General features: G+C 49.9%; 1 protein-coding gene across 6 annotated transcripts in view; it reads left to right on the top strand.

Moving 5' to 3' along the window:
- Positions 1 to 24556, top strand: part of CDK5RAP2 (CDK5 regulatory subunit associated protein 2) — a 170075-nt gene extending 145519 nt beyond the window's left edge. For 5 of the 6 annotated variants that reach the window (XM_074330932.1, XM_019731199.2, XM_074330930.1 and 2 more), the window contains 10 exons: positions 1233 to 1349; positions 3625 to 3814; positions 4835 to 4956; positions 6067 to 6315; positions 8960 to 9037; positions 10035 to 10300; positions 12575 to 12718; positions 19506 to 19632; positions 23954 to 24000; positions 24460 to 24556. In XM_074330932.1, coding sequence (XP_074187033.1) covers positions 1233 to 1349; positions 3625 to 3814; positions 4835 to 4956; positions 6067 to 6315; positions 8960 to 9037; positions 10035 to 10300; positions 12575 to 12718; positions 19506 to 19632; positions 23954 to 24000; positions 24460 to 24516 — 1397 coding nt within the window. In that variant the 3' untranslated portion in view covers positions 24517 to 24556. The remainder of the gene's footprint in view (positions 1 to 1232; positions 1350 to 3624; positions 3815 to 4834; positions 4957 to 6066; positions 6316 to 8959; positions 9038 to 10034; positions 10301 to 12574; positions 12719 to 19505; positions 19633 to 23953; positions 24001 to 24459) is intronic. The other variant, XM_074330933.1, reaches the window with a different exon arrangement.
- The last annotated feature ends 888 nt before the right edge of the window (positions 24557 to 25444 follow it).

Here is a 25444-nt window from a genome sequence, read left to right as displayed (position 1 = left end):
TCTGCCATTTGGTTCTGGGGTATAGTGGACTCAATCAGTAAGGACGACGGAGAGGGTAGCATCTGCCTGCCAGTGCAGAAAGCGCCTCGCACGCCACAGGTTCTCCCCAGAGGGTAGCTGTGCACGTGAACATTATATACGATGCAGCTGTAGGACGCTCAGAGGACAGGGAGTGTTGTGACTCCTTTAGGAGATGGCGTGTCCAGCCAGAGGAAGGGGTCGGACGTCAGGAGACAGATCACAGCTTGGGGAGGCATGTACAGTCTGTCTAACTTTAGACCCTGCTCTTCTTAGCAAACACTTAGAGGCAGTGAATTGGAGCTAGGAATCGAATGACAAGTGTGAGTTTGACAGGTGATGAAGGTGGTTGGAATTCTAGGCGAAGGAAATACCTCGTTCTGCAAAGTCGGGGGTGTGTGTGTGACCGCATAGTATGTTTGGGGCACAGATGTGGCCCGGGTTGGCTGCATTTGAGGGCTCTTGGGTCTAGGGTGAAGAGCGTGTGGGGTATGCCACGAAATTGGAGCTGAATAATGGAGGTCTGAAGTTGGGCCCTTTGATTGTCTTTGCAGTGGTGTGCCATCAGATATTTTTGAGCAGAGAATAACGTGAATGGATTGTGTGTAAGATGATGACCCCATTGGCAGAGTAGCCAGGAGACAAGGTGAGAAGGCCTGAACGCTGGGCCAGAAGAGAGTGGACCAGTGTCTGAGGCACTGGGAGGAAGACTCAGCAGTCGTGGTTGTCTGATTGGGCAGCAGAAGAGAAAGGTGTTTAGAATGGTTCCCAGGTTTCTCATTGGTGTTAGGGGCAGTGGTGATACCATCTACAGAGGCAGGAAACGGAGAGCAGGTGAGGAAGGTGAGGGAAAGGGAAGGAGCTCAGCTTTGGCTCTGTGGACTGGCATCGGTCCAGCAGGCAGCTGGCTGTATGGGGTTGGCCCTCTGGAGAGACATCTGTGTAGGTTAAGTCTGTCACCCACTCACCCCACGCCCAACCCAGGTCTCCTCCTTTATTCACCCTTAGGACAGGTAAAATGTGGGAGATCCCCCTCTTATCTCCTCTTTCAAGCTCATTCTCATTTCCCTTTGGGCTCTGGTAATACCATATATTGTTCACAGGAGTGATTTTCATTGTATGTTGTGTTTCTTCGTTATTTAAACTGTGTTCTAGAAAATTCCGTACTGACCTGGGCGCTCTCCATAAATCACTATTTATGTGTGTTTTTATAGGTTCTTCAAACATTTTTGCTTATGGTTCAGAGCTGCATAATTCTCTGACATCAGAAATTCGTTTCCTGAGGAAGCAGAACCAGGCCCTCAATACGATGCTTGCTAGAGGATCCAGAGGTAGGAACTAAAGGAGTCACCTGGAGCCCCCCAGCCTTCTGTGGCGTGGAGAGACTGCAGGCGCTGGAGTCTGACCAGCCTAGGTTCACGTCCTGTGGCTCTGTGACTTTGAGCAGGTCACTTAACCTCTCGGACCTCAGTGTTCTTTGCTGTAAAATAGAAATACCTCATGAGGCTGTTGTGACAATAAACACTGTAAAGCCCTCAGCTCGGTATCTCTAATACGGGCCCAGTAAATGTCACTTTCTTGTCACCCATCCTCTCTCTACAGCCATCTCTCATTTGTCTTCATTCACAGTGGAAGAGAGAAGGCCTGGAAATCTGTTACTGCCAAAATCTCAGTGGGAAGTTTCCTACATTCAGGAAAGTTTTCCCACTTTTTCTTATAAAGATCCCTGCTCTTAATGCCTTCTCTTTGGAAGAGCTTTCACTTACATTACCTCTCAATACTTAAAGTGTTTCTGGAGTGACATGCTGTTAGTCCTGTTTTACAGGTAAGAAGCTGAGGCCTAGGGAATTCACCAACCTGTGGTCCCGGAGCTGGAAGGTGGTGGAGCTGACACTTGGGCCAGCTTGTTTCACTTTCCACAGAGGTTACTCATGCTGATTTGGGGTGAAGAGATGAAAGTAGGACTCCTACAGATCCTTCCTTCACTCAGCAAGTGTTTCTGACTCCGGTTCTATGTCAGGGCCTGTGTAGATTCTGATACAGAAGTGAGCCCCCTTCCCTCAGGGGACTCATGGTCTGACGGAAGAGACAGCCAGGCGCCCACTGCAGGCAGTGTGAGGATGGGCCGTGACAAAGGCAGGCTCAGCAAGCTCAGGACCCTGGACATGCCATCCTGACCCAGGGAACACTGGTCTTCAACAGCAGAGTCTAGAAGGGTAAGGAGGGATTACCCAGGGTACCTAAGGTTTAGGAGAACCACGGCCTTTTAACTAGAAGAAAGAGAGCAGACAGAGACCTAGGGGTTAGAGATGGAGTGAGGCTAGACCATCAGGAATTATACGACACTGCCTGTGCCTGGAGTCTGAGGGGGAGGAGAAAACATGCTCAGGAATTACTGTGTCGTGGTTAAGAGTGAAATCAGAACACCTGGGCCTGAGTCTTAGCTCTGCCACTTATTGGCTGTGCGATCTTAGGGAATGTCTTAACCTCTTTGTTCCTTATTTTCTCATCTGGGAAATGGGGAGATAATAGTACCTACCTTGGAGGTTTGCTCTGAGGAGTAAATGAGGTGATGTACAGGAGGATCTTGCTGCAATGCCTGCAGTTAACTCGGCAGACACATGGGCCATTACCAGTACTGCCACCGTGTTTCCCCGAAAATAAGACCTAACCGGACTATGAGCTCTAATGTGTCTTTTGGAGCGAAAATTAATATAAGACCCAGTCTTATATACGTATATTATATAAGACCGGGTCTTATATAAGGCCCGGTATTATATTATGTTATATTATATATTATATTATATCCGGTCTTACAGTATATTAAAATAATACCGGGTCTTACATTAGTTTTTGCTCCAAAAGACACGTTAGAGCTGATGGTCCCGCTAGGTCTTATTTTCGGGGAAACGTGGTAGCAGCTCACCCTGTAGAGCGCTTGCAGTGTCAAAGTGCTTGTAAAGCCGTGGGCTAAGCCTTTCGCATGTGGTTACTCCGTTATCCTCACAGTGATACTTATGAGGAAACTGAGGCACAGGGAGGTGAAGAAACATGCTGCAGGTAATGGAGTCAGTCAGCGGAAGAGCACTTGAGCTCAGCACTCTGCCTCCGGCCAGCCGTGCTTTACAATGCCATCTCTGTGCCCCAGGGATACTTTGTTCCTCGCTGGAGGTGCCACCCTCCACCTGAGGAGTGAATGTGCCCCAGGCTGCCATTTGCACAGCCCTGCTGGCCTTGGGGGAGGCTCGCGGACGTTTCCGACACCCATCGCCAGAGTTTGGGGCCTGTTTTCTCGCTTTTGTCTGTAATTTCTATCCAGTGTGTGCTCTGTGAAGGCAAAGTAACTAGGTTTGCACAGCCCATTATTTAATAGAAAATTAAACAGGCCCATTTCATCCCAGTGACGTTTAATCTGTAGCCTTGATGTTGACAGATTTATCTGCCCAAAATGCGTAAGATAATTGGAATGCCAGAATCATAAATGCCAGATTAAATCTCATTCTCTTTTGTATTCTTGGAGTGCTCGAGCTGAAGTGCTGTGTTTGCGTAATAGGGTTGGAAAAAACAAATGGTGCCTCATCTCAGTGGCGCTTTTTGTGTTTGCAGATAAACAGAAGGAGAATGAAAAATTGCGCGAGTCCCTCTCCAGGAAGACTGCGAACTTTGAGCACCTCCAGCAAGAGTTGGCCTGTGTGAAGGGAGAGAACGAAAAGCTGCAGAAGGAGGCGAGCGAAAAGGACAGGCAGAACCAGCAGCTGCTCCAGGCGCTCGGTGACAGCCGCAGCGAGCTGAGCAGGTAGAGGTCGGGCACAGCCGTGCCCGTGCCGGGCATCCTGGAACGGGGCGTGCCAGCCGCTGCCCTAGTGCAGGGATGCACGGCAAGGCAGTAGGCACGCGCACACCTTCTACGTCAGGTGGGAATCACATGGAGCCAGGTCACCTGAGAGAGGAGGATAGAGCCTGTGGGGCGGGCTGCTTGTGTTTCTAGTGTGGCTCAGGGATCGCCTCTCTGCAAAGGTGCCATTTAGACATGACCTGAAGGCAGTGGGGCTGTGAGCTCTGCACGTACCTGGTGAAAGATCATTTTTGGAGGAAAGGGGAAGGGCTCTGAGGCGCAGTGTCTTTGGCCTTGGCAGAGCAGGGTGGCCAGCGCAGCTAGAGGAGAGAGGGCGCGTGGTATGGGTGAGGGCAGAGAGGTGGCTGGGTGCCGAATCACATAGGACTTGGTCGTGTGGCAAGGACTTTGTCATGTGGTAAGGACTTTGGTCTTTACTCTGAGCGACATAGGAAGCCGTTGGGCAAGATTCTGAGTGGAGGAGGAGCGTGAGTCTGACTTAGATTTTCAAAGGATCGTCCCAGCTGCTCGTTGCTGTCTTCCCTTAGACATGTTTTCAGCTGTGCCTGTCAGCACCCGTGAACGCCCTGCTCGTTTTGAATGACCAACTCAAATCACTCGGTTCCCCAGGGTGGCGGGGTGACTGAGCAAGGTCATTGTGTTTGTCCTCACCCTGCCCTGGCTCCTCCCGGGCTGTGCTCCCCGGGTGAGGCATCACCTTGAGCTTCCCTTCCTCGTGTCCATGAAATGAGGATCAGACAGCACAGAGCGTTTCGGGAGTCTGGGAAGATTACGTGAGAAACGTACATAAAGGGCTGGGCCCAGAGGGACACTTGGGAAAGAGTGGCTGTGACTGGAATTCTTAACTGCAGTTGTCACCGTTGTCCACACTTCCAGACGAGGGTGGAATTGGCCTGCTCTGTAGGGTTTGAGTAAGTCCCTCTAAGTTAGAATTCACCTCTCCCCCCGTGGCCTTTACAGGGTACAGGAGGAGGTGAAGCGGAGGGAGCAGCTGCTGTCCCAGAACAGCAGGTTGCTCCAGCACCTCCGAGTGGAGCTGAAGATGTATCAGAAGCTGGATGAGGATCACGGGACCCCGAGAGGTACTGGGCGCTCTGCTCCACGGCCCTCCCCAGCCTGGGCTCTGTCCCCAGGCTGTCAGCCCACCCAGGCAGCAGGTTCAGCACTCTTTCCTGAAATGCCGTCATCAAACCCACGCTTGCCTCCCGGGTGGACTAGGTATATTTTGAAGGAAGCTCTCTGGTCCACTCTTCTAAAGATGCCGCAGGAAACATGGAAGGACTTGGGCTCAGGAGTCAGGCCAGCTGAGGTCTGGATTTTCACCACCTTGCTTCTTGGCGATGTGGCCTTAGGCAGGTCACCTCACGACTTTGGGCCTGTTTCTTCCTCTATGAAACATGCCTACTGATATCTATTCTGTAGAGTTGTTGTGGGAAGTAAACGAGCTCATTCATTAGAAGTATCCTAGTACATTACCTGGCACATAGCAGGCACTCAAAAACTAACTTTTATTGTAATTTTCTTGCTAGTGTGTGTTTCTTTTCACCCATTCATCCAGCACATTATTATGGAGCACCTTCTCCACATCGGACATTGCTCTGGAAAGGGTTGTTGGCCCTGGGCCTCTCTGTATCCTCAGAGAGATACCGGATCAGAGTAACTCGGCTGTAAACTCAAAGGGTTTAGAAGCAATTCCGAGGTGTGGTGGGGTTTTTTGTTTTGTTTTGTTTTGAAACTAATTTTCCAGATGATTTCTTCCTACTGAAAGTTTATCTAGAAAAGGGTGACCTCACAGCTTGCATTTTTATCCTCAAGTTGCTTTTTCTTATTCTGCTGTTGTGCCTTTTTAATATACTGTGGCTCTTAAAATCAGCCCCTTTTCATTCTCTAATTCCAGCCCAAATAGGTTTTCTTACTACTAGATATAATTTCGGGGTTTGGTGTGCAATTTGCTAGGCTTTTATGGCCAGAAGCAAAAATTAATTTCCAGCTCTTATTTAGCCTGTGGAATAGCAGCAATTAAGTCTGCCAATATTTTTGTTTTAAAAGTCAAGTTGTTATTTTAAATTGTACCTAATTCTTAGGAAGGGGAGGGTGATGGGGGTGGCGGGTTTAAAACCCCGTCGAGCTCCTTGCATGGCGACCCTTTGGTGGTGGAAGATGTCAAGGCTTCCCTTCGCCCGTGTTTGCAGAGTCCAGAGCAGAGGTGTCGGGAGAAGGCTGGCCAGGGCAGGACGCTGTCGGTGACCTGCACGGCCTCCTGACAGAGGTCCAGTCTCTGCGGGCGCAACTGGGAAGGAACATGGATACCAACAGCACGCTGCAGAGCAGGCTCGAGGAGCCGCCGGCGAACGGGGAGGAGAAGGCTCGGGACACAACGCTCAGTCTGGCTCTCCAAACCCTGCCCACCCCCGAGCGGCCCCTTCAGCTCAACGACCACGGTACTGCTCCCCTCTCCCCTCACTGTTAGATTAGAGAGCACAGCCCTGTGCATCTGTGCAGGACGTGTGAGCTTCTGAATGGTGCCCTTTCACTGGCAGCACACATGCTCTACCCCAGGAGCCAGGGGACCTGACCACTAATTAGCTGTCACCTTTGGCAAAGTGGTGTAATCTCTGTGTGGGGCCTCCTGATGGTCAGGGAGGTGGAGCTTGGGCTTCCAGCCGCCCTCACTGCCTCTGGTCTTGCTCCCGCCCATCCATTTAGTCCTGCCCACGTCACTCCACTGCTGAAAACCCTTTTCAGTCTCTCTTATTGCCTTTGAAAGAGAATTAAACCTCTTACTCTGGCTGTCAATGTTTTTCAGGGTCTGAAAAGCATCCTGGTAGGTATGCAGACTGGTTCTGTTTTGCATCTGCTTATGGGTTTGTTGTCTGGCCCTGCATGGGCTGTTGAGGGTGGCAGAAGGAGAACAACACGGGGTTCAGTCACTCCTCTGCCACCTGCCCAGGAGGGCCGGAACGATGGCCAGGCCCAAGCAGTCGGCCAGGCCGTCCTCTGCTCTGTGGACGAAGAACCTAAGACCCAGAGAGGGCACTGGACTTGCGCAAAGCGACGCAAGCAGAGGCAGGGCTGGACCTGGAACTCGTCTCTCACTCCGAGTCCAGTGCGGCCCCTGAGCACCGCCTGCCCTACCAGAGCCTTGGGTGTCTGGGGAGCACGGTTCTAATGCCTGCATCCAGAGGGACAAGGAATGTCAGCTGCTTTATAAAGAAGTGTTGTGTGAAAGGTTGGATTTCCCTTTACTTGGATTGTGCGTTGTGTCTGTCGCCTTTAATTAAAAACTTAAAATCTCTTGAAGAGTACCCAGTCACTCTGCTTTAGAGCTTGTGATTGGCTCATTGGTTTCTCCTTGATAAGGGTTTTTAAATTTTAACCAAAAAGACTATGCAACAATACGAAAAAAAAAGAAAGTGGAAAAAAATCCTTCATGAATCTACAAATGATAAATTTTTTTACTTTGCATATTTCCCTTCATTTGATAACCAAATGTAGGCATAAATGTATAGTGTTCAAACTGGTTTTTGTGCCATTCTGTGTCCTCTTTTTGTTTTTGCCCAATATTACATCGTAAATGTTTCCTAATTATTGTTTTCAGATTGTCAGTCACCAAACCATTACCCTGGTGATTGTTAAAGTGGCCTCTGATTTGGAGCTTTAGTAAATGTGGATGTGAATGTGCCTTTTGCTGTTCAGCAGTATTGTTAGGGTAAAATCCTACTAGGGAAATCTCAGAGGGCCGGGAGGGTGCCATGTTGCCACCTTCTGCCCAGGATGTACATCAGCCGTGGGCATTGCCGTTTCAAGTATAGGTCTGCCACCAGCCCTTCTTTCGGGCTTTGAGGAGACGGGACTGAGGAGATGGTGGGGGTGGGCCAGGGGAGACCGGAGCAGGGAGAACAGTCAGTGCTTGGGGTGCCCAAGAAGGAGAGTTGGGGCAGCTCCAGTGAGGAGGCCACTGCCCAGCCTGTGCTGGTCCGGGCTCAGCCCTGGCTGGGCGTCCTAAGAGGCGTCCAGGAGAACGTGTTCAAAGCTCACAGTGCCGCCCCCGTGGAAACGTCCTCCAGTGTCCTTGATGTCCTCGGGTAAAGATTAGAATTCTATCATAGGCAGCAGCATTTCTTCCTTTGCAGAAGGCTTTTCAGGATTCTAAGTGCACCTGTTTGAAAGTTCTGCTGTAAAGGCTGCTGGTGTGGGCAGAAGGCGATTCCTGGCAGGGGATAGTGAGCCTGGGTGGCAGGAGCTGGGCGGGGCGCCGAAGGCCACGTCACCGTCCTCGCCCTGCCACCCGCACTCTGGGTAATACTAGGCAGACCCCTTCTGTCTCTGCCCCTTGGTCTCCTCTTCCGGGAAATCTGAATTACGGTGCCATCCCACCCACTGAGCTACTGAGCGTTCCGATGTGAAAGTGCTTTCTCAATTAGAGACTGTCACCGATCATCCAATTGGTTTCACCTCCTTACCTTGTTTCAAATGCGTCACCTCCCAAGTCTTACATCAGGTCACTCTTCCCCCTTGTTTGGGTTGCGACAGCAGCCTCCAGCCTCCCTCCTTCAGTCCGGAACACAGACCTCAGCTGGACGTTGCCCCGCCTCACCCTTGAGCGGGTCCCTAGCTCACCATGTCCTTCCCTTGCACCCTGGGCTCAGCCATTGGAGCTGCTTCTCTCTAGGCATGTCCTGACGGCTCCTCTGTGCCTCTAGGCATGTCCTGACGGCTCCTCTGTGCCTTTGCATCCTGCTCGTTCCCCTGCCTGTGTTTCCTTCTCTCCTCGGGGTCCGCACCCCTCACCTGAGCTCCCACAGCCTCCATGCTTCCCACCCTTGGCCCTGACCACCCTGTAGGGAAGTTGCCGGTTTACTTGCCTGGAAAAGAGGGTCCTTCCAGGGAGGGGACCGGGCCTGCTCACTCTTGTCCCCAGTGTCCTGCACAGGGCCTGGCAGGATTCGTGCCTGCTGAGGATGGGAAAGGGTGCTTTGTGGGTCGGGTACCTCCCTGTATTCCTGTCAGCATGTTCTCAAATGCTGATGACAGTGAAACAACCTTTTCACAGTTTATTTCCTTCTCTTATTTTGCATTTTGTAGATGGTGGCAGATGTCCTGTGGCAATTGATAATTCGTGTGATCTGTTTGATTCCACCCTGGCCGTGACACCGAGATCAGGTACAGAGCTGAAGTCTGGGTGACGATGACAGATTGGGTTTGGCAGTAGGACATTTTAAATTGAAGAAAAACGGGTCTCTGGTCCCAAGCGGGTGTTCGGCAGGATTTGGGGTTTCATGGTCTCAGCATCTCTAGCTGGTGACCTCGTTCTCCAAGCCAGTTTAATCTCCTAGCTGTTCCCAATCTCAACGACATCCTTGGGTCTCTGTTGATGAAAGTGTGACACCTTCACAGGGCTTTCAGCATGCAGCCCCAGTGGGCCCGTCCAGCCGTACCCTTCTGCCCTCATATTCTCGTACAGAGGGGTCACCATCCTGCGTAAAGGCTCCCACTTTCCTCTCACTGGGACTTTGCACTGTGGCTCTCCTTTTCCAGACGGCCCTTGTCCCGTTCTCTGCCCGTGAAAATCCTGCTGCTTCCTCAGGGCTCATCATGAATGCAAGCTGCTCTGTGAAATGCCTTTCCAGATGTCCCCAGTGAGAACTATGTATCCAGACTTCTGTTGATCCTAAAGTAAAAAGCAACAGGCTTTTACCTTTGCCTAGCGTAATTCTTGCTACCTGTTCAACCCAGCTCAACTGTTGATTCTTCTAGGAAGCCTTCCCTGACCTCCCTTCCTGCACAGAGAATTGTTTAACTGAGTCTCTGTGTCTTTGTGCTGTTACACCTCCCCCACGGCATCTGTTCTGATTAGACCACGAGCGCTGGCTTGACTCATCTGTGGGAATCGGGGGTCTTCTGCAGAGCGGGCTCCTGACCTCATTAAGTGTGGGTTGAATTGAATTGAACTTGCCCACAAGATGAATAAGCCCCTTATGGGGGTGACATACAGACTGAGGTCCTGGAGCCTGGCCCCTTCCTCTCTGGGCTGTGTCAGGTGGCATTTGGGCCTGAGGGCCGCTGTTAGCTCTCCTGGCCGGTGTCGCCATCACTGAGTGCAGCTCACCCAACGCAGGATGCCCCCGATAGATCTGGCATCTTCCCTCTCATTCTGTAGCTTCAGCGAGTCCTCCACCCTCTGCAAATGACATGGACTCCCTCGCCTGCATCAGTGTCAGCTCGGCCACCAGCAGCCCATGCACGTCCTGCCTGGTCCCTGGCCACCACCTGTGGGCCAGCAAGAGTGGCTGTCACGTCCTGGGCCTGATTGAGGACTACGATGCCCTCTGTAAGCAGATTGCTGATGGCCAGAAGCTCCTTGCCGAGATGGGCACTCAGGTCCGAGAGGCTCCCGGCTCCACAAGCCAAGAGCTAGGAACAAAGGTAACCTGCTCGACGGAGCTGGAGGGAGACAGATGCTCACTGAGGACAGGAGTGGACGTGTTGGCTGAAGCGCTAGGAGGCAGGGCGCACACGTGTCCTCAGGAAGGCCCTGAAATGAGGAGCCTGGAAATAGCCCACGAAAGCTCAGAGGTCAGGTCCAGTCTGGGGACTTTTGTTGTTTTCTGTGGGAAGAACACTTGCTGGGGTTGGTGCCCTGCGTTTCTGCCATCGCTTCACTGGCATCCGCCCATGACTGCCTCTGTCCATGCAGGCTCCCATCCATCCTTTTATCCTTCAGCCCCTCGCTGTGTCTGTCCATCGTTCATCTACCCAGTCACCTAGCTGTCACCCGTCCACGCTCTGTGATGTCGTCCCCACTTTACAGATGCTGAGGTGCAGTAACCTGGGGTAGTGAAGATGTGAACTCAGTTCTCTGGCCTCCAAGGCGTCCTCCTTCTCTGTCATGACACTGCTTCCTGAAGAACATTGTTTGTCACCTCGCTCACCTGTACAGAAAACTCCACTTCCCCCTGGCACTGTTTAGATGCCAAGGGTTTCTAATTGTTCGGTCTGCTACTGCCTTGCTCCCCACTGACACCTCCAGTTTCCCCGTGTGCCCTGCCCCTGTCAGCCTGGGCTCGTGCTGTCGTCCTGCTTGCCAGCCACTTCCTGTGCCCACTGGCTGGGAAGACCCCTCAGGCCCTTTGCCCTCTCCCTCCTTCCCGCCTCATCCTACTCCCCTGCTCATTTTAAAGTTACCTGTTGTTGAGGACCCATGTGCCATGCTTGTGACATAAAGTCACTCATTCACTCATTCACTTCCTCCAAGGCTTGGGCTCAAATTTCCCTCAGCCCCCTGGGCAGACTGGACCCAGCCTCCAAGCTTCCATGGTCCCTCTTCTCATGTCCTTACTGAGGATACTGAGTCCCCAACTTCCTCATAGCTGGTTGGCCCTTTTGTTTTATTTTCTTCTACTGTTATGTTGGGAAAGTCCATTTTGCATTGTAGAGTCTACTAGATATTAAGTTCTGGGACAGCGGGGAGCGTGTCTGTTTTGCTCAGTATTGTGTATCCGGTACCTAGCACCAGGCCTGGCATGGAATCGGGGCATGGTAACTACTTGTTAAATGTAGGTATTACTAAGATTGCCGTTCTTTTCTGATTATAATCTTTATTGTACAAAAGCTAGAAACTGTAGAAAAGCATAAAAACAAAACATCTATAAAAATACCATGTAGTGCTCGACACTTAACATTTTGATACATACCTGTAGCTCATTCTTAAAGTTTAATAAAACTGACTCAGACATATGTGAATTTCATATTTTGACTTTCAGTTCACATTATATTAACATTTTTCCTATCTCATTCCCTCTGTACCTAGAGCTTTTAATGGCTGAAAAGAAGCTGACATGTATCCACATGTTTATTTGCTCTTTCACCTGGTTGCTGGACATTTAAAGCTCTCATGTTCCTTACAGATGGATCTCTGGTTGTGTCCTTGATCAGTTCATAGGGATAAATTCCCAGACGTAGACGTAGCACGTGAAGGTTGTGAGCTCTTCAGGCCACTTGTGATAACTTGCTACATTGCTTTCCCCACATATTGTTGTCTCACTACCCCTTTGTCGTTGCTGAGTACTTTTATTTATAAGTGGTTTTTTGCCAATTTGATAGCTAACAAGTGTGTGTAGTTTTATTTTGTATTTATTTTATTGTGTAGGCAATGCTCTTTTCATTTTTTTTTTTTTTAATGTATTTTGTGTTTTCCCCTCTCTGGCTCCTGTTCTTTGCTTTCTCATGCCTTTGACATTCCCCAATTTGAGTTTGCTTCTGCCCGCAGAGAGGGTGAGGGGCTTGACAGGGCCGCACTGTCGTACTGGCAGTAAGCAGAGCGTTTAGCGGGGACGGCTAAGACAGAAATGTCGCGGTGTGTCACTCGCCGTTGGTGTCGTTTGCTTTCTGGGGAGGCTCCGTGGGCTGTGGAGCAGAGAACGGTCTGACCACAGACCGTCTTCTGGGTACAGTAAATATAGTTAACGCAGGTGGTCCTTAATCATGGTTATTGATTGGGCTAAAATCACCGCCGAAATTCTCTCGCGATCTATAACTCACCAGTCTTTACGAACAATAAATTGGTGTCGTCTGGTCCCAGCCCTTGCTCAGCATGTGGTGTACAAAGCCCTGTCTGGAGATTTATGCTGCCCATTAAAGCCAGCTTGTCCGTCATCTTCTCAGGACTGCGTGTAACAACCTTTTTGTCCCCCCACGCAGGGTCTGCACTCGGCGCCCCTGAGCAGGTTTATCACCAGCGTGAACGTGGCCCAGCTGATCCTGGAAGAGGCTGCGAGGTTACTGACGCTTCTCTGGAGGGCATCCCTCCCCACACCGGGCCAGGGCGCACCTCACTGTGAACAGGTGGGTGGCGACTCGCGGATTGAGGCTCAAGGGTGCCGCTTGGGCTGGGGTCTCCATCTGCTTTACCTCCAGCCCAGGGCCTGCCTCCTGGTGGATGTGCCCTCAGTTAGGAACTGTGTCAGAGGGCAGGGTAGGTGCATTGCCTGTTAAGAGGGGCACGCCGGGCATCATGCTGGCTGCTCCTGCGGTGTTCTCACTTCATCCCCAGCACCTCTGCTGCCCCAACCCAGCCCTGCCCCCACTCCTCACATAGCTCTGTTGAGGGAAATCCTGTTTGTCTTCTGTACAGGAGGAGACTGAGGGCCGTGCTCAGGGTGGCAGAGCTGGTTTGAAAGCACAAGTGTCTGAGTCCAAGGAATCAATTTCACCTTATGGCTTCAAGTCCCAGCGTGTCCTGTGGACTAGCTCATTCCTTTTCCTCCGTCTTTCTCAGTTCAGGTGCCTTTCCCTGGACCGTCTAATGTCATGTTAGCTTTCAGCATCATACTTAGTGGGCCTTGTTCAAATTTGTTTTAACTACTTAGATGCTACTTTTTTTACTCAATGAAAACCATTTATTATATAAAACCATTGAAACGTCTCTTCAAAGCTCAACTTTGCAGTAACTTCTTGTGACTGAATTAAGAGCAGTTGCCCCACACCCATGCCCATGCCCCGGGCCCCAATCAGGAGTAAGGCAGAGCAGCAGTGATCCCAGGTTTCTGTCTGTGGGAAACACGTAGTATTATGACAGGGGAGCAGCCACTCTGGTAATCAGGGAAACCTCCCTGGCAGAAGCAGCACACGGGGTAAGGAGGAGCTCGAACCCTGCCTGGGGGCCTGATAGATATTTCCCCCTTCATTTATCTAACTTAGAAATTCTTGCCACAAGCCAGCGGGAAGGCAGAAGGGAAATTTGCATCCCATGCCATTACTTGTCTAGTTAAACCCCTTTTGATAGCTGTCAGATCTGTCAGCCACGGCAAGGAAGTAGCAGTGAAGCAACCCTCTACTTGGGAGGTTCTAAGGAATCTGTCCTGTGATTTCCCTCTTGGGATCCTGGGGAGGGAGCTTGGGTAGTACGTAACCAGTTATGATGCAGGAAAATCATGTCTTGCCCCACTTTGAGCTGGTGGGGGCCTGGAGTGGGAGATGGCATGTCGGAGGGAAGGAGAGGGCCCAGTGGGTTCCAGCCTCACATGGGCCTCTCCTTTTCTTCTAACCCACCAAGCTCTTTTCCGTCTTAGGTTTTGATGACACTGATGCTCTGCCTGCCTGTCTGTCCCCCACCTCCCTCCCGCTGGCTGTCTCCTTCTCACCTTTCAGGTCTCCACTTAAATGTTACTTCAAGGTCAGAGAGGGCGCCCTGTTCACTCAGTCATAGCATCCTCTCTGTTTCACTACCGCTCTTATCACAAATTATATTTTTGTTTGTTTAATGTCTGTCTCCCTCTACTTTCCATGAGGGGCCAAGTCTGTTTCCTTCCTGTTTTTGAACGAATCAATGAATGATTTCCTCTTAAACTCTCAAACTCGTATTTGCCCATGTGATTTTTAGAGCACAGTGTATCTGCACGAAAACAGTTTGCCCACAGTGTAATCATGCTCCCAGTGCTTAGTCATGTCCGTTAACTAGACAGAATGCAGTTCTTATTGTGTGTGTGTGTGTGTGTGTGTGTGTGTGTGTGTAAGTTGCAGTCATGCTGACCTCGCCCACCAGCAGGGCAGCCCAGGGGACTGGTCATGATTCGCTCCTTCTCTCCCAGGCTTTCTCGGGAATTGATTGTCCTCACTTTGGCATCATAGAATTTCAGAGCCACGGAAGGACCTCGGAGATGCTCCCACATGCTTGCTGGTGTACGCAGACCCCCCTGTGTAGCGTTAAATTGCCTCTGGCCACTCTTCTGTCCCTGCCTGTGTTTCATACAGTGCCTTTTTCTTGGTGTGAAATGTGTGTAAATCAGATTTCCAAGTTTTCCCCAGCAATCCCGGTGGTTTCCTACTGCCTCGCATTTCCTGAGTGTCGTTAATGTGCCTTTTGCATTTAAGGGACCATCCGCTGCAGTCCCTAGGCCCACTCCGGAAAGTGTGAGCATGTACACCCATTTATCTAAGAGAGCTGTGGGGAGAGAGGCACAACTTCCCTTTATAAATTTTGCTTTAAATGGAAGGATAAATAATAACAACAGAACAGGCTACTTGTAGGGATGGAAAGTAGCTTTCTCTGAATAGACCTGGTTTTGTCCATTTGACTTTGAAACCATATAAGTGCTTCACATAATTATACATCAAAATACATCAAAATGAGAAAGCAATTTCTAAACATTCATAGCAAGATGAAACCAACAAACCTCAGTATATATCGTATTAAGGGCATAACTACACAAAGAGGAAACATTTCAATGACTAAAACAGTAATTTGACTGGATAGTGTTCCTAGTGGAAAGACTCTCAGGGTAAAAAGAACTACAAAAAAATTATAAACTGTTTTCAGTGATGAAATTGTTAGTAATATTGATATTGATATGAAACTATTATATTTCTATTGGTGATATGAAGCAAATAACCAATTATGTTGAGTTTTTTTTTTTTACTGTCAGGGAAGAAATACAATAAATGTTTAAAAAATCAAAGAAGTAAAAATCCTGCAGTCCTTTATTTGAATTGGAAATATCAGTATGAACTCATGATGTATTTCCTATTGAAAAATTATACTAGCTCTCTTTACTTAAAAGGCGTTAAAAATGCCCAACCCAGAACTAGTGAGCACCTTTAGTGCCAAATTGTGCTTTCTAAGTACCTTTTCCCACTACAGGAAATAGGGCTCCTTGGAGAAATGGTTTGATTCTAGGTCTGTGGCAGGAAACGTACAATATGAGCTTAGAACATCTTTTCGTCCTAGAAGGAAAGAGACACCAGAGGGAGTGAGACGTGCAGATTTATCGTGGTTCTGAAATCAGGGTCCTGGAGCAGCGGCATCAGCATCATCTGGAAACCTGTTGGAAAAGCACATTTGTGGGCCTCACTCCCCACACCCGCTGACTCAAAGTCGGAGTGGCCCCAGTCATCTGTTTTATAAGTCCTTTTGGTTGCTCTGAGAGCCACTGGATTAAAAGAAATTTAAAAGGCACACCCGTCATATGCAAAACATGCCGTTCATTTGTATTCCAATTTAAGTGAAATCAAACCAGTTGTTCGAAAAAGAAAATTGTGATGCAATCAGGGAAATGTGTCTATTGACACATTTGGGAATTTGAAGCAATTATTGTCATTGTTTGAGATGTGATCGTTATATTGTGGGTTTTTGGTTTTTTTAAGAATTTTGTTCTTCTAGAGCTTTATACGAAAATATTTGATGGATGAGATAATGACAGGCTTCTAGGATTGATTTTTAAAATAATTTAGGGTGAGGATGGGCAGGGATGTCGATGAAACAAGCTTGACCACGGTTTGTTCATTGCTGACGCTGGATGGGTACCTGGTGGTTCACTGTCCTAATCTTTCTACTTTTGTAAATATTTGAGAATTTTCATTATAAAAAAGAAAACAACCCAAAAGAAAAAAAAACAACAACAAAAAACCCAGCTCCAGAAGTGGGGCAGACGGCTCAGAAGGAAGATGGAGGCCTCCTGGGAGGGTGTGGTTTTCAGCTCAGCTCAGCTCAGCTCAGCCCTGAGGCCTGAGGGAGGAGTCCCCTGTGCAGCTCCCTGATGCCACGCCCTCTGCTCTGCACTCAGCCTCTCGCTTTAACCCTCTCAGCAGCTTCCGTGAGTTAGGTGTTATTATTCCCATTTTCCAGAATAAGAGCTGAAGCTCCCCTGCTCCAGCGTCACAACAGCTGGGAGTGACTGAGCAGGGCTTTGGAGCCCTGCTGTTTTTACCAGGGTGTGTTCATTCCTGTGAAAATGAAGATTTTAGCTCAGAGGAACAGCAAACACATAAACCATCTAAATTCCTTGTTTTAAGTGCTGGATAGACATATACAATGTTTTGAGAGCGCAGGTAAAAATTAACCCCCCAAGTAAATGACCATCCAGCAGGAGATGGGCAGTGAAGGGGGGAGAAGGGGTACCAGGTACAGTGGGTACCCAGGGGAGCAGAAACCAACCTGGACTCCCGGTGGGAAAAGGCTCAAGGAAAGCTCCCTAGGGGAGGTGATGCTGAGTTGACTTTAGAAAGAGGAGTAGAGGCTGACCGGGCAGAATAGAGGTTGTCCAGGCAGGGGTGAAGCCATCACACTCTGTCTCTGGCATCGTCCCATTTGAGTCTCACTCTCTCTATTGTAGGGTGAAGGGTGGGCCAGGGATCATCCCTATTTTATAGCTGTGGCAGGAACAAAGGCTCTGAATGTAGAGTGACTGTCCTAGAATGTGTGGCCTTTGAAGCCATGACCAGAACACAAATGTTTGTGGGCTCTGACAATGAGGAAGAGAATCAAAGAACACCTAATGTTTAAATTAGGGTCTGTTTTGGAAGAACAGTTGACGTCCTTAGAGCTAACACAATTGGTTAATCTTAAAAGTAGGTTAAAGCAGGCAATCAAAAAATGATACATGCCTTAAACATTAGTTTAACAGTTAAATGTACATTCATTTGCCATTCTTTTGATGTCGGGCTAGGGCCTGTTCTTTGAATACGGGTGTGCTGATTGGAGTTCTACATTTTCTTTCTTTCATAAACTACATCCATAATGTATGTCTGTCACTTCCAATTTCTGTTTCTTTAAGATGAAGGAAAACCTTAGACACTTGCAAAGCAATTTGAAGACAGAATTCTTCTAGAACGTGTTCCTCCCACAACTTTTGTAGTCAATTCACCCACACCTAATTTGCCAGAAATGTGCTTTTTAGTGACTTGCCTTTATCAAGTCTTTCCTGAAGCATATGTTAGTTTTCATACAAACAATTCTCTCTTTTCACACACATATTTCATGGGTTTACTTAATAATGAAATCATATGCAGTAAGTCCTCACTTAGCATCGTCAATAGGTCCTGAGACGTTTTTCCCCCATAAACAGAAACTTTATTAAACTACATGTTACGTAAAAATACATATAAATGGACCTTTAAATACATTCAGTTCATCATACACAATTTTATGTGGAAACATACTTTCATTTCTCCATTATATACTTAAATTAGTTTTTGCAAGCTTACTACCGATAAAAGGTAATGGAGTGGTCACCTGCTCGCACAGGTGCAAACGCAGAACTTGTCCAGAAGGCTAAGGAAATAGAACACCACTTCTCAGGAAGCTCAGTTTATTAGATTTCAAAGCAATGACTCATTCTGGGGGTGCCTTCTTCTGAGCAGGCCTTTCTGTGAGGCCCCTGCTTAGAGATGCTGGGGGTTGGTTCTGAGGAGCTGATCCCAGGGCAGAGATGGGTTTTTTTGGTTGTTTATGACCCAGATTCTTAGAGCTAGAAGGATCCCCGGAGACTATCATCGAGGCCACGCCTCCACTTCTGCAGATTGGGAAACAAACAGCGTCTTAGGGACAGGGAGTGACTTGCTAGTTACATGGCATCAGCAGTGGAGTTTCTGCGACTTTTAAGCAAAATGACGTGACAAAACCAATTGTGCCATAGGCTAATTGATATGAACAAGACTTCATTTCCTGCGGCTTCTCATCAGCATTATAATGAAATGACGTTGAACGAATGAAACGTTATTCGAGGACATGCTGTAACTGATTACCAGTACAAACAACTGCCATAAGTAACTTTGGGAACAAACTAAAGTGACTCTTTGTAAGCTGACAGCCCTCGGGAGCAGAGGTATTCCAGTGTAGCAGAGTAGTCGGTGCCAGGGTACCATACAGTCAGGGTATTTTACAAGAAGGGGAGTGTCCCTAACCCTCTGAACAAATCAGGTGGAGACTTGTTGAGTAGCCTCTAAGGTCTGCATGTGTCACGTCAGAGGCCTGGGGCCTCTGCTTTTGCTGCCCGTCCGCGCTTTTATCACCTCTGATAAATAAAAATAGATTCTCCTAATGGATCATACTTTCCTGATAATACTTATGTCTCTTTTTAAGATTTAAACATTAAAAATTTTTTTTATAATCATTGTAGTTTTTGTTAAAAATTTCAGTCAGGTTGGATAAATTTTTTAAAATGAAAATAAAAAAATCCAGATCACATTGCTTGCGGGTAATCACTAGTCACATTTTGATGATGTCTCTATGTCATGAAATTTTTCTAGACATCTTGATATACCCATCTACGGATATAGGTATATGTACTCAATTGTATGAAACGGGAATGCCTGATATATACAATAGCTACTCTGGGCTCTTTGTATCACTAATTATTACCATCTTTCCATGACAATAAATAGAATTGTACAACATCATTTTTAATAGCTGCAAAATTATTCCATTGTCTGTACCGGAAGTACCATAATTCATTTATCTAGACCCTATTGAAACAAATCAGGTTGTTTATTTTTTCCTGTTATGAAGAGCGCTAAGACGAACATCTTTGAACACAGGCATCGTCTTGTGCTTGTATTTTTATTCCTTGGGGTAAATTGCTGGGTCAAAGGGTTAAGCGCCTTTTATAATTTGGAATTGTTATCATTTCCACCTGGGCCATGGCAGTTGCCAGCCCTGAGTGCTTTCCCCACACCCTCATCATCCCTGGATCCTACTTGGTTTTGCCAATCTGACCAGCAGAACATGGCTTCTGGTTTTTATTCGACTATCTCTGTTAGTAAGGTTGAGCATTTTTTGTTCTGGTTTTGTAATCCTGCCCAGGTGACTTGATGTTTTATGTTCTTTGTTCATTTTTCTAATTCCTTTTCTCTTTAGATTGGAGAAATGAAGGCAGAGATCACCACACTACAGAAAAAATTGTTTGAACAAGAAAAGAAGTTGCAAAACACCGTGAAGCTTTTGCAGCTGAGCAAGCACCAGGAAAAAGTCATCTTTGATCAGTGTAAGTGAGCAGCTGGGGGGCGGCCGCCATGTTGACCACTTCCTGCCTCTGAGGACCAAAAAGCCAGCCCTGGACTACCCGCTTCGAAGCTCAGATGGTTTATCATCACACCTTCTGTTTATGGGTTTCCTTTCATGCTTCATCCTTCTGACCCACACAGACAATGGGTTCACTTAATGTACTTTTACAGAGGGGCCACTCTATGCCAGGGACTGTCATCTCATTGGGAGACGGTGCCGGGCCTGTGCAGTGACAGGAACATGTGCAGGGTCCTAGGGAGCGCTGAGGTGGGAGTGAGGCGGATGTCACTCTGTCCTAGGAGGTGGGCTTCTTGGACGAAGCAACGCCTGAGCTAGATCTGCAGGGCGGAGTCGGCGTTGGTCAGATGGAAAGGGAACAGTGTCGACAAAGGCAGAGAGGGAAGAAATAAGGTTTTGCATTGTCAACAGCAGTACATGTTGCTGGAGTAAGAGCTACAAGTGGTTGAGGCAGGAGGGTCAGGGGACCAGGACTGATGGTGAAAGGCCATTGGTGGCAGGCTCAGGGTGGCTCGCACTCCAAGCCAAGCCAAGTGTCATCCTATCCAATCTGCATGCAAGAGAGGCTGCAGCTGCCCGTGAGTGAGGGAGCCGGTGCTCCAGCCAGGCAGGCGAGAGAGCCTCAGCGGGCAGTGGGCATAAGAGCAGGAGACAGATTTGAGAAACATTTTTTCGAGACAGATGCAGAGAGACTCAGGGTTGGAGAGATACAATAACCTTTGTGAGGTCAGCCCAGATCTACAAGCTTTGGAGATGGTTGGGAGCAGCTGCATTTCCCCGCTTTAAGCCCTCTGCACTCACTCAGCTGTGTGCTTAGAGGAGCAGGCAGCCACCGAGTTTCTTCCAGTTCCTCTGGCGGCACAGCCCCGCCAAGCCTCGGGCTGCCTGCCTGTGTCCCCGTCTTAGGAGAACTGCTGACGCAGCGCTTTCCTCGCGGCCCTGTGCTGCTGTCTTATCCAAGTCCAGCCTTTCTGGGGCACAGGACACAAATTATCGTCAAGTAGTTCTCCGTAGTTCCCTCCCACCCCCAGAGCCTTCTGAAAGCACTGAGACTGACAGAGATTGAACGGCAAAAGAGATGCCAAGCACGTAGTTCCTGCCCTGTGCCCCCAGGCCAGGATCTGGGGACGGAGCTGAATGAGACAGTTCTTGGCAGTGTGGAGCTTTGACTTCATGGGGAGACACAGAAATGAGCTGCAGGACGATGTGTCTGCTCAAGGCTCTGGACCAGTGGGATCTTGAGGGGTGAGTAGGAGTTAGAGAAGGGGTGGGAACAGGATTCCGTCAGGTGGCCTCCTGGGCAAGAACTGAGTGTTCAGGAACAAGCTTAGGACATGCCTCGGCTTTCGCTGGGAGAGATGAAGTGAGAGGAATAAGTAGGGACCGGGTCCCAAAAGGCCTTGTGGGCCAGACCCCATGAGCAGCGGGGACTGCCATGGTCCTTGTGTGTCAGGAGGTCCCATGGCTGAGCACAGAGGGGCCAGGACGTAGGGTGACCTCTTCGGGGGCTGCGGCAGTCCCCCAGGCAGGCAGTGGGGAGGTCTGACGGGGCTGTCACCCCCTGGAGGAGAGGGGAGGCTTTGAAAGATACCAGGGACGTGGTTCTGGCAGCGTGGTAGGTGTCCGTGGGGTTCATGTCACCTGGAGAGAACAGGAGCCCTGGAGGGTACCTGCGGGAGACGGTGCCAGTTGTGGTCGTGTCTGAGGGGCCTGTGGCACGTTTGGGTCGGACTCCTGGAGCCGTAAGGAGGCAGCAAGGGGAGCTTTTGCTCAGCCGCCAGGTCCAGGGAAAGTCAGCACCTTGGCTCCTCTCCTCCTCGGCAGCCCCAGTCACAGGGCACCTAACGTTAACCCTGTTCGCAGGTGAGGGGATTTCAGAAGTGGGCAGTAGGTTCAGGAGGGTGAGTTACCGTGCAGACCAGACGACAGAGTCCCGACCGAGTCCTGGGTCACTGAGCCCGGGGTATGTAGTGAGTGCAGGTCAGAGCGCCGTCTCCTGTGTGACCTGGAGTAAATCTCTTTAACTCGCTGAACTTGTGAGTGGAGACAGTTATTCCAAAGGACTGGCCACACAAGCCTGGGTTCTAAACACAACTTGACAAAAAGTGCCTCAGTTTTCTCATCTGTAAAACCAGGTGTCATGATACCTGAACTTTATTGTATGCTTCCCGGGGACAGAGTAGACGCTCAGCATGTTAGTTCACTGCCTCTTTTTTCCAGTAGGTCGGACTGAATCCCATTCCTGTGCTAAGATGGTGTCACCCATCTCTGTATCTCCAAGGCCGGGCACAAAGTGGGGGCTCAGCTCAGAGCCAGGTGTGGGGCTTGCCCAAGGTCGCACAGCTGGTGGCAGACCCTGGACTGGACTGGGACTCCTCCTAGGCCTGGCTCTGCAGCTCATCCCAACCACTCAGGTCCTTGGAACTTTCCTGAACCCTGCCAGCCTCACAGTCTGCCTCTGGCTCTACAGGACTGAGTGCAAGTTGGAGAGTGTCCCTTCCTGTCCCTTCCCCACTTGGTGATGGGGAGGAGTGAGGGCCCAGGGCTGGTCCTGCCTGGGCCAAGCTGAACACTATGTTTCCTCCCAGAGTCTTCAGTGGAAAGGAAGAAAAGGGTGTCCCTGTGAGCCCCGAGGACCCGTCACTCCCTCACCATGTCACCTGGAGCCACCTACTTTCACTTTCAGCCTCTGAGACAGGCATACCTGCTGCACGGGTTGGGGGTATTCGCTGAGGTCACAGTTGTCACCAGCTAGTACCGCTCTGTCCCTCAAACTTCTCATTGCAGTGGGGATTGCCGTGCTCTGGAAGGTGGGCAGTGCTGTTCAGGTGCGGGGGCCCCTTCAGACTCGGGCAGGGGAGCCTCAGCTCTTCCCCTGGGAGTCTTGTTCTTTTGGTCCTGTTCCAGTGTTATTTTTTAACCCCCACAGCTGTGATACTTAATTTTTCTGGGTCACAGGCCTGTTGGCGACTCTCAAGAGAGGTGTGCTCTCTCTCCAGAAAGATGCATATATCCGTGTACACACAAAGAGTGGCACTTAGTTCTCAGGGATTTAGGACACGCCAAAGCATATCCCTGGACCCAGGGTAGAACCCTGCTCTGCAGCATGGGGTCAGGGGGCGGGGCTACAGAGGCAGCGAGTATCTCTGAAGTTCATTTTGCCCAATTTTGAAAGAACCCCACACTGCCTGTCCTTCCCCTGGTGTCACAGATTGCAAATGCACTTCATTATTTCCAGATGGAAATGTTGGTGAGGCAAGAAATAACTATTTTGTCAGGGCTGTGACATGGCTCCCGTTCTCAGGGAGCCACTGGGGAGCTTGACGGGGAGTCTGTTTCAGCCTTGGGCACCACTGGCCACAGGCCCAGTTCCAGAGCCTGTGTCTGTCTTCCCCACGGAGTGAACTGATGCCCTGGCCCCCCCAAACCCTATTTAGAACAGACCCCTGATCAGGCCCAGAAATCTGTTACGCGGCGGCATTCCTGCTGCTGGGGTTTGTGTTGGACGAGAGAAAGACTGAGGGGAGAAGCCACCTTGCTTTACCGTCGCTGCCCTAGAAGAGGGACACCCCCATTCCTCCCGTGGGCTCTGATACGTTGGACACCTGCCTGTGCACAGCTCAGAGGCACCGCCGCAGCCCTCCTGCCCACCCCCCCGTCGTGGGAGCGTGTGATGCGAAGGGAATCGCGTCGAGCTCCTCTACCAGCTGAAGGGCAGCCCGGAAGGAAGACCTCGGAGTTCTTTTTCCTGGGTCATCAGAACTGCCATCGAGGAACTGCCATAGCCAAGTTGGACTCTACAGAATTGACCTTCACACGTGGCTTTGCTTGGAGTGGGGCACAGCCGCTTCCCAGCACTTCCTCTCTGGTCAGCCAAGGAAACCAGAGCGTGCGGGGTGCTAAGCAGACACAGGCCTCTTGCCTCTGCACCATCACCCCCCACCCCCCAGGCCCAGAGTGGTGAGCCCTGGGCATACCTGGGCGTCCAGCTGGCCTTGCAGACCCTCACTTTGTCTTCTAGGAATGGCGTAGCATGCTCTGCTCTGCCTCTGGTATCGCCGTGAGGTGTGGCTTAGCAGGGACTGGTCCACCCTTTCTGATGAATTATTTGGTCCTGGGGTGTGTGATGGGCAGGTGGGGCCTTCGCAGCTCTCTCGGTCTGGATGCTTCCGGCTTGTGTGAGCCACTCGGGGCTCAGGGGGCTCCTGCTCCCTGCACCTGCCTTTTACACAGTCTTCCCTGGCACCTGTATGTAATCATCCCGTTCTGTGCTCTCTCCTCAGTGGTCGTAACCCACAAAATCCTTCGGAAGGCCAGAGGAAACCTGGAGGTAATGCCCCTTTGAATTTCTTTCATTGAAAGCCGTTTTGAGCAGGGGGAGTGGGTGCAGGGCAGGAAATGACTTCTTTTGCAAAATGAAGGTGAAGGTGAAACCAGGATACGTGTCCTCCACATACAGTTACATTTTTCTGCCAGCAGTGCATGAACGTTTTCATGTTACCACCCATGGTTTCAGTGCTTCTCATTATTAACTTGTATGCTATTTTTACTGGTGAGAAATACAGTGAATAGTGCCTGGCACATGGTAGGCATCTGATAAATATTTTTTGAATGAATGAGTACAATATGATGTCATTGTCATTTGGTTCTGTAAATATTTACTGACCAAACAGCGTGTCTTTGAAAGTAGCTTCAGAATAACAGTCTCACCTTTACCTGTATCAGGGATCTTACTTCAGAAACCCTCCATTGGACCTAAAATTCTCCTTTTCTTCCTCCCTTTTCCCAGCTTAGGCCCGTGGGTGCCCATCCAGGAACATCCAGTCCCAGCAGACCAGGCTCCTGAGGAGAACTTCCAGCCAATAAAGCTTGTGGTTCCCCACTGAGCTCGTGCTGTCTCTGTCACAAGTGTGGTTCCTACTTACTGAGGAAAAAAGAGCTGTCTGGTCAAAGGAAATCTATTTTTCCTCTTAATGTTTTCTCTCTTGAAGTTGGCGTAAGGGTCGTTGTGGAGCAAGATTCAGGTGCTCTGCCGTGGGGTGTTTACCGGTCTCGAGCGTGCGGGCGCTGGGCATTGTACCTTGGGCAGCCCGAGGGGCCGAGGCGTCACTGTGTCATACGTAGGTGGTGGCTTCCCGTCCACCAGCTCTGTCAGTGCGCAGCCGGCCCCGCAGTTTGAAGAGTCACTAAGTGGCTCCTTCCCTCTTGTTGATGCAGTTACTTTGTGTGGAGTCTCAAAGCCCAGGTCCCACACGCCCAGTAGGACAGGCTGGGGTCTCGGGGGTGGTGTGTCCCGCAGGTGTCGCCCGAGCTCTCTGCTGAGCCCACTCAGATGTCCAGAAAGGAGCGTCGCCCCGTGGCGTGGCCTCAGCAATGCCTAGTCAGGTCCCAGAGCAGCCCCCTAAGGTGGTGCCGTTCCCACGTGGGAAAGACCCATGAAGCCTGCAGTGGGGACTTGGCTTGGCAGCGTCCCCGTGGTGACTGTGACCCTTCCGCTGCACTGTCCCCATTGCTGCTTGCTGCATTTGCTACAACCCTGGCTTTGACCTTCATGTTTAATTGTCCTCTGTCTTTGCCCTGAGCTTTGTGATGTCCCTGAGAAATAAACAGGGTAGGGCTTGGCCCCATTTGCAGATCAGGCACAGGACGGGGCGGGGTAGCCCTGAGAGGCACCAACAGCGGTGATGTGATGTGACGTGGCGTGATGTCACGGTTACTTCTCCTCTCTGCTTTTCGCCTCAGCCCTGTGCCCACCAGCTCGGGGCCCTGAGCAG

This window comes from Rhinolophus sinicus, linkage group LG04 (genome assembly GCF_036562045.2).
Source record: "Rhinolophus sinicus isolate RSC01 linkage group LG04, ASM3656204v1, whole genome shotgun sequence".
NCBI classification, from domain to species: Eukaryota; Metazoa; Chordata; class Mammalia; order Chiroptera; family Rhinolophidae; genus Rhinolophus; species Rhinolophus sinicus.
This window is presented reverse-complemented; position numbering and strand designations above follow the sequence as displayed.